Source organism: Terrapene carolina, unplaced genomic scaffold (assembly GCF_002925995.2).
Source record: "Terrapene carolina triunguis isolate 2854851 unplaced genomic scaffold, T_m_triunguis-2.0 Scaffold131, whole genome shotgun sequence".
In the NCBI taxonomy this organism is placed as follows: Eukaryota; Metazoa; Chordata; order Testudines; family Emydidae; genus Terrapene; species Terrapene triunguis.
This window is the reverse complement of record NW_020664482.1, coordinates 29,750,261-29,767,854: the sequence shown is the minus strand read 5'-3', so window position 1 is coordinate 29,767,854 and position 17,594 is coordinate 29,750,261. Positions and strand designations below refer to the sequence as shown.

The 17,594-nt window shown below is 37.7% G+C and overlaps 1 protein-coding gene across 1 annotated transcript in view; it reads right to left on the bottom strand.

The window, feature by feature from the left end:
- The window catches only part of KLHL4 (kelch like family member 4), a 90,835-nt gene that overhangs the window by 3,172 nt on the left and 70,069 nt on the right, over window positions 1-17,594 (bottom strand). Inside the window, exons 5-9 of the mRNA XM_024195109.2 lie at window positions 14,073-14,285; window positions 10,438-10,624; window positions 6,428-6,652; window positions 4,449-4,611; window positions 979-1,191 (exon numbers count right to left, since the gene is read on the bottom strand). Of these exons, the coding sequence (XP_024050877.2) occupies window positions 979-1,191; window positions 4,449-4,611; window positions 6,428-6,652; window positions 10,438-10,624; window positions 14,073-14,285 (1,001 nt within the window). The remainder of the gene's footprint in view (window positions 1-978; window positions 1,192-4,448; window positions 4,612-6,427; window positions 6,653-10,437; window positions 10,625-14,072; window positions 14,286-17,594) is intronic.

Genomic DNA, 17,594 nt, shown 5'->3' with positions numbered 1-17,594 from the left:
ATCCTAATTCATATTGCGAACTGAGAAGGGGGGGGGAGGTTAGCACATAACATAACAATATTATTGTTCTTAAAAAGATGTGTCCAGTGTCTGCATTTTTCTGAGACTCTGTACATCTGCTGGTAGCACCTCATATGGAAATATGCTTAAATAAGGTTCATTTAAAAATCTTTGCATAAAAGGGTTAATCTGAAAGCTTTTCTTCAATAAATACATACAAACCCAGCAATTATTTTGTAATATCTTGTTGCTATTCATATTTAGCTCATGGCTTTGAGGGTTTAAGTGGGACTTAAATGATGCATAGGCCTCGTGTTGGGTATCTGAATAGGGATGAAGCTCATCTTTGAAGAACAGTAATTTAGGGAGGGAATATGCCAAATGTGATCAAGCTTAATGTGCTTCTGAAACAGCTTTGTAAAGGGATGAATGAGTCCTCCATTAGTCATGATAGTTTATACATGCAACCTAGGGGTTTGGTGAAAACATAATTCGTTCAATTGCCCTTCTAGAAGTAACACATCGGTAGGACTGATAAAACCTTGCAGGATTCTGCTCCTGCTGGGTACAGAAACCCAAACTTTTAGGTTCTGTTAATCTGTGTTCTATATGAACCTCAGCCTCCAAAAAAAATCTATTTAAATTCATCTATAGTGTTTGGTTCTGCTTACTAAATAAATGTAAGATCAAAATAACTCTGACCATTTCATTATACAGCTAAATATGTAAGCTATAGTCTGTAGCCATAGATTTTATAAAGCAACACCTACACCTAATAATGTGAATGCAGGGTAGAGCATTTTCCCTGGGTATGAATTTCCTTACTTCTGCCAGCTAAATCAGAACCTTAACATTTTTATAATTTTACTTTTGTAATATATTTTGCAAATGTAGTGTTCCAAGCTAACGGATTTCCTTTGTTGTACTGTAAGTAAGTTTGTTTCCAGAGATATAAAAAAATAAAATAAAAATCCTTACCTTTCCACACAATCAGAAAGTCTAGAACAGTGGTTGGAAGCTGGTGCGTCATGACCTCCCACTGCATATAAAAATCCATTGTATGTTGCAACACCAACACCGCCTCGCCTCTTAGACATTGCAGCACACATATTCCATTTGTTAGTATGAGGATCAAAGCATTCCATGGATTTTAAGCAGGAGCTGCCGTCTCGTCCACCAACAGCATATAATCTATAATAATCCACATGAGGATAAACCAGTGTTGAAAACATATGTTCTGTCTTCACTCATTCATTTGATCTTATTTGTTTAGCCTCACTTAAAATGCTTTAAAATAATCTCACAGACTGAAATTTGGAACTAACTATGCACCAGAGTTCTTTTTCCATACTGTTTTTTGGAGAATATGATTCTAATCTCAAAGGAAAAGAATGCTACCATATTTTTGCATGTCTCACTATTAAGTATTTTAAGTAGTATAGAAAAGAAAAATAAGATTACTGAGCCTTTTCACATATGAGCTATTCATTAAACATAATCTGAAGAGACAAAACAGGAAACAGGTAGTCTTAAAAATAATACTGTTTTCCTACAGATGCTACAAATGTTTATATTTGGATGGTTGACTTGTTAAAAAAGGCATTGTTAAACAATGTTGTTATTCCATTAATAATTTAAAACTTTAATAAACTGAATCTTATATCAGTTACATTATTAGACACATCATTTCCTGTGTCTGAAAGACCTCAAGGTAGATTTCAGCAGGGACCTGTTATATCCATCCTTTCTATTAAACTTGTGTGAAGCTATTGGAGGACATAGTGACGTAGTTTGCACTGTCTTGCCGTTAATATTGAGATGACATTTTCCTTTCAACAGTATGGTGTCTTTTGTTTTTTCTGGTGCCTGGCTAACATTAGGACCTGGATTAAAATGATCTGACTGAAGTTCAATCCAGGTAAAACACCAATGATGCTGACTGGTTGGGAGCAGAGAGAATATGGTGAGGATGGTGCTTGCTCCATGACTCCAGATATTTTTCAGCCTTTTTTCAATAACTTTTATAAACCTTGGGGCCCTTCTGGATTTCCTACTGTTTCTTGGGGGTTGCTCCCAGGCAGCTGCAGTGGCTTGATGGTGATTAGTGTGAGAATTTATTTCAGATATGAACCTTATCTGTTATTCATGCCGCTTTCGGTTCCAGATTAGACTTATACAGTTGCTACTTACAGATTGCTCAGACATTATATCTGGTGCAGAAGGGAGCAGTGTATTTAATGGTACCTAATGGGGAAAATTGAATGTGTGCTTGAAAGACTGAATAAGTGTCCTATTCACTTTTAGATGTAGTTCTTCAAGGTCACGTTGATCTTTCAAACCTGGCATGATGTTTATCCTACACACCAGAGAAATCATCATCTATCTCCATGAAAACCATCTTTACAGATGAAATCAGATGATATATTCTCACTAGAGCTGGTCAGGAAATGTTTGTTTAAACCAGACTTCTTACTCTCAGCACCTAAATTTTAACATTTGTATGCTCGTGGCAGTTTATTTGACTCTGGCACACTTTTCACTGGTTGGACCCTTCAAAGCTTGAGTTTTTGAATTCAGGCAATGGGTAAAGCTCACCTCCTTACACAGTTGTTTTGGCTGAGGAGGTATATACCCGAATGATATTTTTTCTTAATGTAAGAATATATGCAGGCACAATATGATGGGCATGTTTTAAAAATTAAATATAAGATGTACCTCTCCCTTTTTCTGAGGGGGAAAGACCAAATACCATTATAAACTTGTATTGTTCCTAGGTGTTTCCTTGGGCAAAACACATTGTGTGTACTGAAACTCCATTAAAATGTTTTCTGGTGTGGTTAATAATTGATGGTCAAATATTCTAATTTCAGTACCACTGCTTTAAAACAATAGATCCTGGGGAAACAAAGGAGATTAGTCTTTAAAAGTCTACATGGAAGCCTTTCACAAAGTTGGAGGGCATTAGTAGGAGCTAAATGAAACACAGTTGATCTCATCATATCCCCTGTTGTGCAGTAGATTACCTCACAAAACTAACAGACATAAATTAGGTCAGGTTGGAGCCAGGCAGCCTGTTGCAGGATTGCTTTAGGCCTGAGACATCATGGGGCTGGATTTCCTCTTTAGCAAAGGGGATTTCCTGCATATCAATGTAGAAGACACTAAGAGGAGTTTCTTGTAAAATTTATACTGAGGATGTCTGCAAGGTATTTCCTCTGTGATAAAATGGGCTTGAATAGCTAGTTCTGCTTCTCTAAATGTTCTGAGTAAACATATATATTAAACTCTTAAGGTCATTTGCCAGCTTCATTCTGCCATTGCATATTTTGGGTTATAATTTTGCTTGAATTTGAAAGCTATATAAATGGATTTGGCAACATGGGATGCAGAGGGGTGTGAACTAGGGGACCTTTTCATGCTCATCCATGCCCCACAAAACATCATACCTAGAGGCTTCCATAGAACGAAACCCCTCTCTCCAAAAGCAGCTGGTTTTCCAATTTGCTTCCTGACTGGTGTGTGGGGAATGGAGGATAAAATTGATCCTATTGTATACCGATTTAGGAATTGCTCCACCAATGCTGAAATGCTGCAGCCCCTTATTAAATTGGAAAATAGAAGAAAATAAAGTGTGGCTCACTACACAATACTGGGAGGAGGGGCAATTTTTAGCCCAAGATGCATGGATAGAATGTCTACTTTTGTGCAAAGTTCCTGGGGATCTGTAGTGTCTCTGAAACATACACAGAACATCCATTTTAAATTATCATCTGAAAGACCCAGGAACAATAAACCGCATGGAACTCAATTTGTCTAGATTAGATGGAAGAAAGGCTATATAAACACTGACAAGATTAAAAACGATGGCTCTGGGGAGATAAATTATTTCAAACCTGATGATTAAAACTTTTCCTTCCTTCTCTCTGTATTGAGTATTTTTTCCCTTTGTTTCTTGTTCTATTCTTATTTTGGACTTGCTAGTGAAGGGGGTGATGGGGGTTAGGTTTACAATGGTTATTTACTTTGTGGGCAAGTATTGCTTTCAGCTTGTGCCTCCTTCTAGACATTGTACCAGCACTCTATTGCTGATTTTAGAAGGTAGAAGTAAAATGAAAACATTTCTTAAAAAGCTAATAGAGCAAAAGACCAAAATCTAAAATTCTGAAATGACTGTGGTATCATTTCAAATTAGTGTAACTATGAATAGCTAAAATACTATAAAGATACAATTTATGAAGGGAAAATTTGAAAGGATATTTACCACAATAATTTTTTGAGGTTGTGTGGTCTGGGATGATATGTCTTTCTGCTATTATACAATCTTAAGTTCTCTTCAGAGAAGAAGTTATTAAATATTGGAAGTAAATTGTCACACCACATAGCTGAGCAAAAGTAAGTAAACAACCCTCCAACCCACCCCCAGTCCTTCAGCTTGTCTGTTTACATACTTGCTATTTAATGCTGCAACCCCCACTGTGCTTCTAGGAGTTGACATGCTAGCAACGTAATTCCATTGCCGTGCCTGGGGGTCCCATCTTTCTACTGTATTAAGATAACTCCATCCATCATGACCGCCAACAGCATACATTGGTCCTTCAAGCATTGCTACGCCTTTGAAAAATAGAATTAGAGACAAAATTAGATAAGTCTGACATCAGAACATTTCAGTAACTAATATTCATTGCCTGCTATAGTTATGGCTTTTCATTTCTCTAAAAATGTCTTTACAGAAAAATCACCTCATATAAAATCTACATGACACTGAGCAGAATGAAAGTCACATACACTTTATGCAAATATAGTTTTTCTGCTGGGAAAACACTGATTTTCACTCAAAGATAAACAGGGAAGCAGTTTTAACATGGACACTTCCCGCTTCAGGGTTTGGCCATTTCCATTTGTACTGAACCCTTCAGGTTAGTAGTAGCAGTAGTAGTATTTATTAATATGTTTAGAAGTTGCACATAAGCTTTGCATTTGATGCTGTGCATTTAGGTACAGGAACAAGTTCATTCAGCTTCTATGAAGCCTTTGAGTTTTCTCATTTCCTTTTCCTTCATATTGTTTAGAATGCTTTATAGTATGTTTAGTTTTTGTTTGTTTCATTTGAATCTGGATGCCTAAAGTTAGGCTTTTAAATCCATGTTTACAGACCTAAATATAAATGGCCTGATTTTCAAAGACACAAAATCTAACTGAAGCTAATAGGAGCTATAGGTTCAAGACAGCTTTGAAAATCAGGCTGATTTAGGAACCTAACTTTAAGCATTTGGTTTTTAACATTATAGTCTATGTATTGGGTGAATCCTGCCCAATTGAAGTCAATAGTAAAACTCCCATTGATTTAATTGTGGCTAGGATTTCACCTGTTTTATGTAATATATATATATAGCTCCTGCTTGTCTTATCAAAGCAAATAGTTGCGAAGTTGACAGACTTGAAAGAGCACTTTAAGCTGTGATGTCAGTACAGAGTACTTGGTGGAAAGGTAATACATGCCATGAAACCTGCTTGAATGGTTATGAATCTAACGTCATCAGTCATTTGACTTTTTAAATTATTATTCTTATTGTGTTTACTGTAATGATTATCTTCGTGAACAGCTCAAAGATTTTCATGAAATACATGTTTCTAGAATTGTGTCCCTCTCAATTCACATGCTACAATTTTCTACAAAGAAGGATTTTCTACCTTTTAAAATCCTGCTTATATTGCCCACCCAGCCTTAAAATTGTCCCTGTTTTTGTTATTCTGTAATGGGAATACACAATTGTATGATTACTGTTGATTTCACATAGTTATTAAAGATCTATAGAGGGATATAGTCCGAAGGCATATTAAGTTGTATAAGCTTTCTCTCAATGGGAGAAGGTAAAGTAGAAGAATATTTTTCTCAATAGAATTGAAAGGACAAATTCATTGGGTGCTGTAAAGTGTGTTGATTATAGGATGTAAGTGTTTGTAAATATATTAGTCTTTGCACACTTATATTTAATTAAATATATTTGCCAGTGTTATAGGTCCTTATTTTCAGACGTGCTGAGCACTCCCAATGCTAATTGAAGTCAATGGCATCTGCAAAGTCCATCGTGTATTGCAAATAGGTCCCTTAGATTGTCAATGGGATTTTAGATTTTCATACTAATTTGTTACTTTTACCTTTGTATATATTTTTGTAAATGTTCAGAGCAAAATTAGCATTGAAAGGCCAGTGCAAGTTTGTTAGGATAATAACAAGGAAGGATTTTATAGCAGTGGGAAAGTAGCTGGATTTGAAAAATATCCTGTATAAACCATTGCTTTGTATTGGTAAATATTTTAAAAAATTATGGCAACAGTTAGCATTTACATTTATCATCCTTAAAACCAGTAGTATTAATCTGTAAATGTGGTGCAATGTATATTGTACAGTAACTCTAACTCTTACCTAAGCCGTGTCTGTGAGTTGACATAGGAGGCATTATAGTCCAAACTTTGGTAGCTGGATTGAAACATTCAACTGTATTGGAGGTTTTCAGGCCATCTCTTCCTCCCACAATATAGAGCTTGTTGTCAATTACTGCTACTCCAAACTGCAATCGTCTACCATTCATGGTACCAATTTGTATCCAACTGTTTGTCCTAAGGTCATATTTCTCAATTGTAGTGGTACCTGTTAAAAGCATAATTATCAAAACTTTAAATAACAGATGGTCCTTAGTGTTTAACATTCAGTAGTTTCTATTCCAACACCCTCTCCACCCCCAACCCATCCCCCCCTCACAAATACCATTTCGAAATTTGAAGGCTTTGACAATGCTGTGCATTGACTCTAATTGAGATCTAGTTCTTAGGTTGAAAATTGTGGATTTACTGAGACAGCCGCATTAAATGCATTGGTATAGCTTTGTCAGGCATATAAAAGTAAATCAAGCACTAGAGACTTCAGGATTAGATGTAAACAAATGTTTTGGCTATCGTTAATTTTGCAAAGTTGTTAAATTGATGAGTTATTCAGGTATTATGAGGTTCTCTTCTTTTCATTTCCTTATGAGTATGATCTTTCAGGGCACTGTGGTGCCTAGCAATATTTGTACTTAAATTGTCACAACCATAAGAAAAATTGCAGATGCCATGTTTAAATATCTGCCCTTTAATATATTTACGAATGTATATGAATCCTGCATGTGCATCCAGAACATTTATGATGTACGTTTTACTTTATTAAAAACACACAAGGTAAAATTATGTGCTTGCACACTGCTAGTTACCACGAATTCCAACCACGTCATGGCCTTGAAATAATCCCAAATCTGCAATAATACATGATCTGTGTTTTCACTTTTTCTTTTTACATTGCTGTGTTTTTTGTAATGCTTTTAGTGAAAGATTCCTTTCTACCTCTATTATTAGGACCCTGACTCCATGCCAGTCAAAATTTACACTTTTCAAAGCAATGGCTCCTGACTGTCATTCAGTAGCTGCTGTTGCTTCCGTAAGTGCTGATTTAACACATCAGGGAGGCCACTGCCCAATAACTAAGGTAGGCAGGAGGCAATTGTTAATCATACCTATGAGTCCGAAGATCCCTTCTAGCATGATTGGGTGGATTCATTCACGTGGTCCTGAAGACAACCATATGGAAAAAGCAAATTGATTTTCTGCCTGTCCCCTAATGTGAATAAAATCTACTAATTTTGATAGAAGTGAAGGCAAGTACCACAGAGCTGTAATTAGCAATTAAAGTATGGTTTATGGCACCAACACAGCAGCAGGAAGAAACTGGAAAGAAGGTTTAGAATTTGCTGCATAGTACTCTCACAAATCCAGTCGGGAGTGACTCCACCACTGTGCTTGTTAAGTGTATTGAAATAACCAGAACAATATCTAATGTTCTCTTTTTATCTCCTTCTGGTGGCTGTTGCATGCTTTTCAAAATCCAGTGACTCTTGAAATTAATCTGACTAATCCCTACTGCTCTGACTAACACCATGGAAAGCATTGCTGCCTACCAGACCCTATCTGGAAATACTGATCCAAATACATTGGAGGAATAGTGGGGCAATGGAACTAACAAGATCAAGAAGTTTAAAATAACATTTTTAAATGGTTTGTCTTTTTATATTTTGGCTTCCCCCCTTCTTTCCCTTCTGATCTTTTCCACTTTCCTAGTTTTAAACATTCTTCATCTTCCCTAATCTCTCCTTTTATTCTGAATTTGTATATCCCTTTCACTACCTCTTTCACTGCTCTCTTCATTTTGTTTGCCTATTTACCACTCATTTCTTTGACCCCTACCTGTTTGTTCTGCTCTCCTAATGGGTGAGCTTTCCCAAAGTCCTCCAGTCTGATTATTTCAAAAGATTTAAAGAAACATTCAACCCACTAATTTTAAAAGTAGGTGAAATTACATTAACTATGTAAAGTGTATCTGTGCATACCAGCTGTAATTTTCAGAGGAGCCTACAGGAGTTAAGCACCCAACACCCATTCAAATTCAATGGGATTTGGGAACCTAGGTGCCTCTGAAAATTTCAGCAAATAAGCCTACTTTTGATCTTTCTTTAAGCTGTTTCATGATATCCTCTGATAAATATGAATAGTACTAGGTATGCCTGGTACCACAGATTTTTTTTATTTTTTTGGCGGGGGTGGGGGGTTGGGTTTTTTTGTTCTCCTAACAGAAGTGCATTATTGGTAGAGGTGACAATTTACTCCCATTCCCCATGTTGTTGTACTAGTGTACAGTAGTTAGGTGTTGATTTTATCTTACAAATCCAATGCAGGCTCAAGATGTGAGTCAGAGCTGTCATGGGAAAGTGGGGAAGTGAGGAAATACTGACTTCCTAACCATCAAAAGGGGAAAGTTCAAACAAATGGATTCTTTCCAAGATAATGAGTAAAAAGAGTCACTGATGGGAAGTACACATGTTCATTAAAAATGTCCTTTCTTTTTATAGTACTTGCTTGGAAAACAAATTGGAATTTTTTTTCTTTTGATGGGAGGGAAAAAAACTAGTTTATCTTTAAGCTTCCAGTTCTTGGTAGCAGATGATTTACACAGTTCATTAATGCTTAATATTGTTCACCAAAACACAGATATCAATTCAGACATTACAATATAATTTTGTTTGATGAAACTGACTTCAGGAAAGAGCCTCAGTTTCTTTCCTTTATCTAGTGATAGTTGCCATCATGTGTGTTTCACATTTAAAAGACTGTAGAGTTGCAATTATTTCAGACTCTTCAGGAAACACAAATCAATCATGCTAACCATTTTTCTTGCTCTTCATAACACTAGCTGTTATGGATATTTGATGTTTAGGAGGTGAGCTGTAATTGTAAAGGAACTCACTCAGTATATGTAATACTTTTTAAAACCTAAAAGTGGAATGGGCAACTGTCTTGAAATGCTATTAATAGTCATTACATGCAGCAAAATGTAATAAAGGAGCGAATCACTAGTCTTGAAACTAATTATAACATCCTATCGTGCTGCTTATTTTCTGAAGAGTGGGAGCTCTGTGACATAGCCCTATGACATTTTGGAATAATTGTATTTCCAGGCTCATGCACTGTAGATGTGAGGGTAAGGTTTTTGCAGAACATTAATTAGCATGTTCCCTAATGTATGAAGTATTCCATTTTTAAAGTGACATACATAAAAGTATTACAGTCCGCATAAACCTGAACTTCCGGCCTCTTTTTAGTAGTTTGAAAAGGCTTAGTCACAGAATGCTGTTGAATGACATTTCTATGTATAATTCATAGTAAATCATTAAAGAATAGGATGCAAACTGTGAAAAGAAACTGCTAAGTGATATTTCCTTGATTTTTTTTGGTTGTGTACATGCCATAGTGACTGAACATGACTTCAGGTGTGGGAACCCTGTATGCTTTGGGTTCTTGTCCGGCTGGTTGGAAGAAAAGGGTTCATTGCACCTTAAAGGGATCTAATGAAAGGTTCTCTTACTTTAAAGATGGGATTTGCTTTGTTTAGAAGCACTAATAAATGATACTTTTTAAATGGTCCAATAATATTGAGGATTTTTTTTTAATTTTCTATATTTTTCCCTCTCATCTTTCAGGATTTGGTTGAGACTGGAGCTCGAAGTTCCAGAACAATATACAAAAGATTGTTTCACAGTATTTCCAAACTGGCCACATGTAGGAAATAGTGTAATTTTCTTCTCATTGTTTTTTCAGAAAAATTGTGCTATAAACCTCTAAATTTTTGAGTGCTCATCTGAATTGAACCTGAAGTCTAAACTTTGAGATGTTAATCTATTACTTACAACTGTGGGTCTTCCTGCTAGAAGGCAGAGCACAGAGTGAGCGGATCTTTTATTCTTTCATCCCTAAATTTCTGTGTTTAGAAACTTTCTAATAACCCTATTACTGCTTTGTCACTTATTATCTGGGTGTTCCTAAAATAACTGAAAAAACTTCCAAACTTGCCTTTAGTAGCATCCATGCCTCCCACAGCATAAAGTGCACCCACTGTAGACTTCCTAGGTTTAGTTCGAGGGCTCTGCATCATGGACCTTCTTTCCGGTAGGAGATGATACTTCATAGCTTCCATAAGAAGTTTCTGACACTCAAGGTCATGCGTGAACATTGGGCTATTTTCAAGATCTGCCAGTAACTGAGAAATAAAACAGATTGATCTATACTCATTTAAATAATAAAAGATGGGATACAACTTAATATCTGAAACAAAATCACAGATCTAATTATCTTGGGTCCATCTTTCATTTGAGCTTTGTCATAGTCCAAATAAATTATCTGATGCAAAATAATGTAAATATAAGAATATATAATGTAAAAAATATAATGTATATACATAATATAAATATAAGAAAATAAAATCTTTAAAAGGTTTTTATTTACTCATATGAACACCACAATCTTGCTCCCATTGAAGTCAATGGCAAAACTCCTTTTGACATGACTAGAAGCAAAAGCTCATCCATTATAATAAAGGAGGCAACTTTACTAATAGAGAAACTAATTAAAAGTCTGTATGTCTTTTTAAAATGAAATATATGCAATATCGATATCCAGCCTGCAACTGTAGAACCTTATGCTCTTTGGGAACCTACATGCAGTGTTGGAATCTAGGTTTGATCAGCGCTTCATATTCTGACCTGCAGATCAGACTGACAAGGGTCCCCCTCATACCCTTTACAAAACTAGGAAGGAAAGAGGAACGGCCCCTGATTCTGACCAACTAGCATGGTTGAAATGAAGAGAGTAAAAATATTAGAGAATCAGAAAGCCATAAAATAATTATGAAGTGATATCCTGGCAATGCATATCATGTAATGCATTGCAACACATTTCATTGCATTTGATGTTGGGATGTATTGACAGTCTCATACCACAAACATCACAAAGCTGTAATAAGATGTCAGCTCACTACAGAATTGTACAGCTGTCTCTGTGACTCCCTTTGATAAAGTGTCCATTTCAATGTTAAAGGTTGAGTAATGATGCACGTAATGAAATGTATACGGCTGGTTTCTATATTGTGTGCTATGGTGCTAAAATTCAAGGACAATAAAAGTTTTGGGTGTTTTAAAAATTATTCAGTCTTCAAACTGGTTTGCGATTTTAAGATAGTGAGTTTGTAGGATATCCAAGTTTCTGTTACTAGATGAGAAAATACAACAAAGCACTCACTACATTTCAGGTAGATATGCAGTAGATTGGTATTTTAAAAATGGGCAGATTTTCAGCACGAATAACTACATTGGCCTTATGATATCCTTTTTATGTTTATTGGACCTTTGCAAATCAATAATATTTACTTGGCCGTTTACCAAAATATCAAATCTTTTTAGTATAGAAATATGCTATTTCCCAAAACTGTAAATAGTGTGTGTGTGTGTGTGACAGTGACAGAATATTCCCCTGTATTAACACTGACACACTATTGTAATCTTTGTACAAAGTATGTATTTTCAGGCATCATTTAAAAACTCATAATTTGCTGGTCAGTATAATCCTGATAAAATATTTGTGGCAACATTTTATGTAAAGTTATAAGATTTACCTGTATATTGTTATTAACACATGTTTCAAACACCACAGCCCAGCCCAAACAGAAATCAGCAAATAGGAATGTCCTAGACAAAGGAACGTGTGCTTGCCTTAATTTGCACTTAAGCAATAAACAGAGTCATCAAGCTGGGAGGGAAACAAAGAAGGCTCAATCAGATGAGAAAAAGCCAGCAGGGAACATCCTTCCACATAGACTCTTTGTCTCTTAGTGCCCAGCTGGAAATATTTTTCAAGAGGGGGACTGAATCTATAAAAAGGAGGGACAAACTTTTACTCCCCTGTCTATCACATTCACTGCACCTGAAGAGACTGCTGGACTCTGGGTGAGCGGTTCTGACCTCAGATTTTGGTCAATAATTTGCTGGAGCATGTGGTAAGAAACTTTGCTTGAATCTGATATAGTTGGGCATTAATAAATATCTCTCTTTTCTTGTAACCACTTCTGATTTTTATGCATCATTACTTATACTCAAATCAATTTCTTCATAGTTAATAAACTTTTTACTGCTTTATCTAATTGTGACGTTCCCTGGTGTTATCAGGACTGGTGATCTGCTAGATCACTCCAATCCTCGACTCTGGGAGCCAGACTTACCCTGCTCCGCTATGAGAACCCCCACTCCCAGGCTGTTCACGCACAGCCTCTGGCATGTAAGCTGCTCCCAGCTACGTGAGTGAGCACTTTTGGCCAGCGGTTGCTTGGATTGTGCAACTGAATGACACTAGCCAATATCTCCGTTCCCAGACACAACCCTAGGAACCTCCATCTTGCAGTGTCCAGTTATGCCCGCTGGATGCCGCAAGCTTATACAAGTTAGTCAATTTAACAAAGAAATTGATATGTACCAGGCTTGTTATCCCAAGGAGCGTCTCTGACACTCTTCAAACCAAATGCACTGCTTCAGGTAGAATAAACAAACACATTTATTAACCACAAAAGATAGATTTTAAGTGATTATAAGTCAAAGCTGATCTTAACACTTTCAGTGCCCTTGCAAACTTAAATGCTTCTCACCTAGGCTGGCTGGTTGCCCTACAGCCAGGCTCTCCCCTTTGATCAGCACTTCAGTCGCTTGGTGGTGGTGTCTGTAGATGGAGGTGGAAGAGAGACTGCAGGGCAAATGTCTCTCCCTTTTATCATGTTCTTTCTTCCCTCTTGGCTTTGCTGCCCCACCCCCCCCTTCAGAGTCAGGTGAGCATTACCTCATCGTAATCCCAAACTGACCAAGGGAAGGGGGGTGACTCACTCGAGAGTCCAACAGATCCTTTGTTGCTGCCTAGGCCAGTGTCCTTTGTTCCTGGGCTGGGCTGGTTTTGTCCCATACATGCCCTGATGAGGTGTGAACTGCCCCTCTGCTCCTGGAGAGTTTTGCCTGGGCTTGTTTTAAGCTATAAGGACACATTTTCAGCCTCATAACTATATACGTGAAATTACAACCTATAAGATTACTGAAACAACAATGCTCAGTGCATCATGAGCCTTCTGAAAACACCCGACATGACAAACTTTGCATTGGCTACCACACAATCATATTATAAGGATGAACATGGGGGTTCAGGGGGTTCCCCTAAGGTACAGAGCATCACAATAATCTGATGTGTTCAAATTGAAGAGTCTGAATAACTATTTGAGATAATAAACTGGGATTTTATTCCCTTAAAGGAATAACAGATTTAAAATATGTGTATTGTTCCGGAGAGGGCTGAGCAGGACATACATGTCTGTGGGAAAATCTGAGACTGGGGTGTGTGTTGGGGTCACTCTGCAGAATAACCAAAGGTGGTGAATGCCACAGTGTAAGGTGGCTGGCATACAGACCTTCAGGGTTTGGCTTGAATACTGAAAAGGCTGTTTCTGAGTGGCCCAGGTGGGAGCTATTTCAGCAAAGCATTGCAAGGCACCCAAGATTGTAAGGTGGGGTGACACAGCCCCCTACTGGTCTGGATTGTACCCTGGTACGTCACATCGAGGAAAGGTTTTGCGAGGGTAGTGATTTAAAGCTATTACCTGTTACTGTACAGTCATATACCTGTGGTGGGAGTAGTGGCAGTCTAATGTAAGAGAGGAGCATTCCTAAGTCTCGTTGCCTGCTTTGCAAATCATGTCTCACCCACATCATTAAAGCCTGGAATATGGCTTCTTCATCTGGTACATTGATGTCATCGCTAGACAGGAGTTTTGCTATTTCACTAGCAGGAAGCAAAAGAAATTCCTGATTCTGTATCACTTCTGTGAAATGTTCCTAGAAAGGAATAGATTTCAATGAACTCATGTTATTGACACCTTGATACAATATTTGAGCAGAGAATGCATTTTTGCATGGGTTGTATGCCTGCTCCCTAATAGAATCTAGACAATGTTCTACAGATTACTGAATCTAACATGGTTTCTTAAGTACAGCCAAAATTAATTTCTTTAAGAAGTTGTTTTTCATGCCTAAAAAGAAATAGATAACTTGAAATGTAGAATGCAATTGAGAACTACATAGAAAAGATCTAGAGGATTTGTACTAAGATTGTATGCTAACCTTTCACTTGTGAATTCCAGACAGTGACTTATGACTTAAGTGAGATATCAAAGTGAGTTTTGTGACTTTAGCCTTCTTTAAAGATAGTGTATGAACAGGATAGATCTAGAGGCTAGGGACTGTTTCAGAGCAAAGCACAATGAGCCCCCAATCCAAACTGGGCCTCCGGACACTGTTGTAATACATAAATAATAGGACACCAGTACTAACAAGATAGGTTAGAATTCCCCTGGATCTTACATCTTTGTTCTCTGAGACACTGGCATTTGGGTCTGAGCCATGTCTTCCATTCCAATTATCGCTGCCTCAGCTCCCTCTAGAATCTTCTGTCACTCAGTCCATTTATGGTTAGCAAAGGAGCTCCCCCACAAGAACTGTGGGCTGGATTTTTTTTTCCATGGCTACTCCAGTTCTTTTGAGGAAATTAACTATTTTTCGGCAGCTCCATCTCTCTCAAGCCATTGGTCACTCCCTCATCAGAGGCATGGAGGGCTGACATGCATGAGAGGTTTCAAACATCATCATAGTTGCCTTGGCATTTCAATACTAGGTAGAAGAAAAACTATGTTTTTTCCTGCCTTAGCACACTGGCACCTAGCAGGCTCAGTTGTTGTCCTGTGATACATCAGCAGTGGCAAGGAAAGGCAACCTGGTGAGTTGGCAATTTTAGGGGTGCTCCCTCAGGAGTGTATTTAAGGTTCTAGAGGGGGAAGAGGCAGACGTGGAAAGGAACCCAGGGGAGGAGCTCATACCCAACTGTCAGTGTCAACAATCTAATACCTTGGAGATCTCTGACCAGTCTGGCACTAGAAAGCTGAGGCCCCAGGACAAGAATCTTGGGTGGTGACATTTTCAAAGAAGCAGAATTACAGGGTAGTGATTTTTTTTATCGTTGTGCTATGTTGTGAACAAACTTTCCAAACACTTTGGCTTAGTTGTCACACTCTGCTCAAAGAGAGGCCCAGGGACAGAAGTGCAGTAGTGGTGAAGTTCATTAACAACGATTTAGAGAAGATTGTACGCCATATGCCTAAAGAGCACCCAGCTCCAGAGAGATATAAATTCTTCACTTTTGTGAGCATTAAACACTCAGATTGAATGATTCATTCTTAATTTATAGAGGGATTATTAAAGATTATTTTACTATTAATATGATCTTTCATCCAAGATTAGAAGTAAAACAATACTCTAGGTCTCTCATAACCCCTGCAAGTTACACCCATTTTACAGAGATCAATGACCTGAGTTTCAGCTGCATGAGAAGCATGGTTACGAAGTACTTCTGAAAATGAGTCTGTAAGTGATTTGTCCAAAGTTTACAGTGAGTCAGTGACAAAATCAGGAATAGAATCCAGGATTTTTGACTCCCTCTTATGCTCTGAATCAAAATGGAGTGATTTAAATCCAGATTATTTAAATCAGAGGTTCTCAAAGCCGGTCTGCCGCTTGTTCAGGGAAAGCCCCTGGCGGGCTGGGCCAGTTTGTTTACCTGCCGCATCTGCAGGTTTGGCCGATCGCGGCTCCCACTGGCCGCGGTTCGCTGCTCCAGGCCAATGGGGGCTGTGGGAAGCAGCACGTGTCGAGGGATGTGCTGGCCGCCCTTCCCGCAGCCCCCATTGGCCTGGAGCGTCAAACTGCGGCCAGTGGGAGCTGTGATCAGCCAAACCTGTGGATGCGGCAGGTAAACAAACCGGCCTGGCCCGCCAGGGGCTTTCCCTGAACAAGCGGTGGACTGGCTTTGAGAACCACTGATTTAAATGACTTATCTTTAAAAATCGTGTATGTGCTTTTCTATCTTGATTTAACTTGAGACTTTATCTCTCTGTAATCCATTAATCTGTATCTATTGTCAAGCACATGCAAAAGAAGAAGGAAATTACCCTACACCCAGTTTAGGAGGCTTGATGCTGCCCCAGTTTCAGAAGAGGAAGCAGTACTGGCTACCTCCCCCCCCCAGCCCCATTCCAGCATAGTGTCTACACAAAGACTATATGTTGTTCTAAAACAATTTAAGATTGAAAATCAGAGCTAAATTATACTGTTAAGCCTGGAATAGAATGCATACAATCAGTTTGAGTGTCCAATTTATTGCTGGTTAGAAACTGATGAATGCAAATTTCTTAAACACACCAAGTTCTTACCTCAGCATTCTTTTGCAGAAAACTGTGCCAAGTCTTGACCACATATTTGTACTACTAATGGCAGACAAGATAGCAAGAGAAAATAAAATTTATCTTTAACAATACCTTTTGTTAGACAGCTCATTTTGAGCTAACAGTAAACAGATTAAAAACCTATTCCCTGCTCAACCTATTTTGAGCATTGGTCTGCTAAACCCAGGTTATGAGTTCAATCCTTGAGGGGGCCATTTAGGGATCTGGGGCAAAAATCTGTCTGGGGATTGGTCCTGCTTTGGGCAGGGGGTTGGACTAGATGACCTCCTGAGGTCCCTTCCAACCCTGATATTCTATGAACAATGGAAATTCATTCAGTTCTGGTTACACATTTCTCCTACTAAAATCTAAAATACTTGGGGACCCAGGCCTGCAGTTCTTTCTCAGGTACAGTTCTCCATGGACTGCAGGATTTTGCCATGAATCTTGGTGTCCTAAAATCTTTCATTCAAAGCAATATTTTTATTTTCACAAAAAACACTACTTCGGGAAGTCTAATTACAAGTCAACAGTAAGGAAAATAAATTAAAGATATTCTTTGTTGTACACATGTAGCCAGGTATGTTTGCATTCAATGGATAAATTAATATCTATAATTACATAAAGTAATATATCATATTTGAAAATATAATGCAACCTGGAACAAGGAGATGAAGACATTTTCAAAGCTGAAAATATCATGCATTTTGTTTGTGGGAAGTAATATGTTATAGATTTTATTATAGTAATGTTAGAGACTTTATTACTATTAAACTTGAAAAGAGTTATTGTATTTAAAATAGATATAAAAATAGCAGTATTGGGGGTTTAAAGGAGGTGTTCACTTTGGTCCTTAATACACATCCTGCTC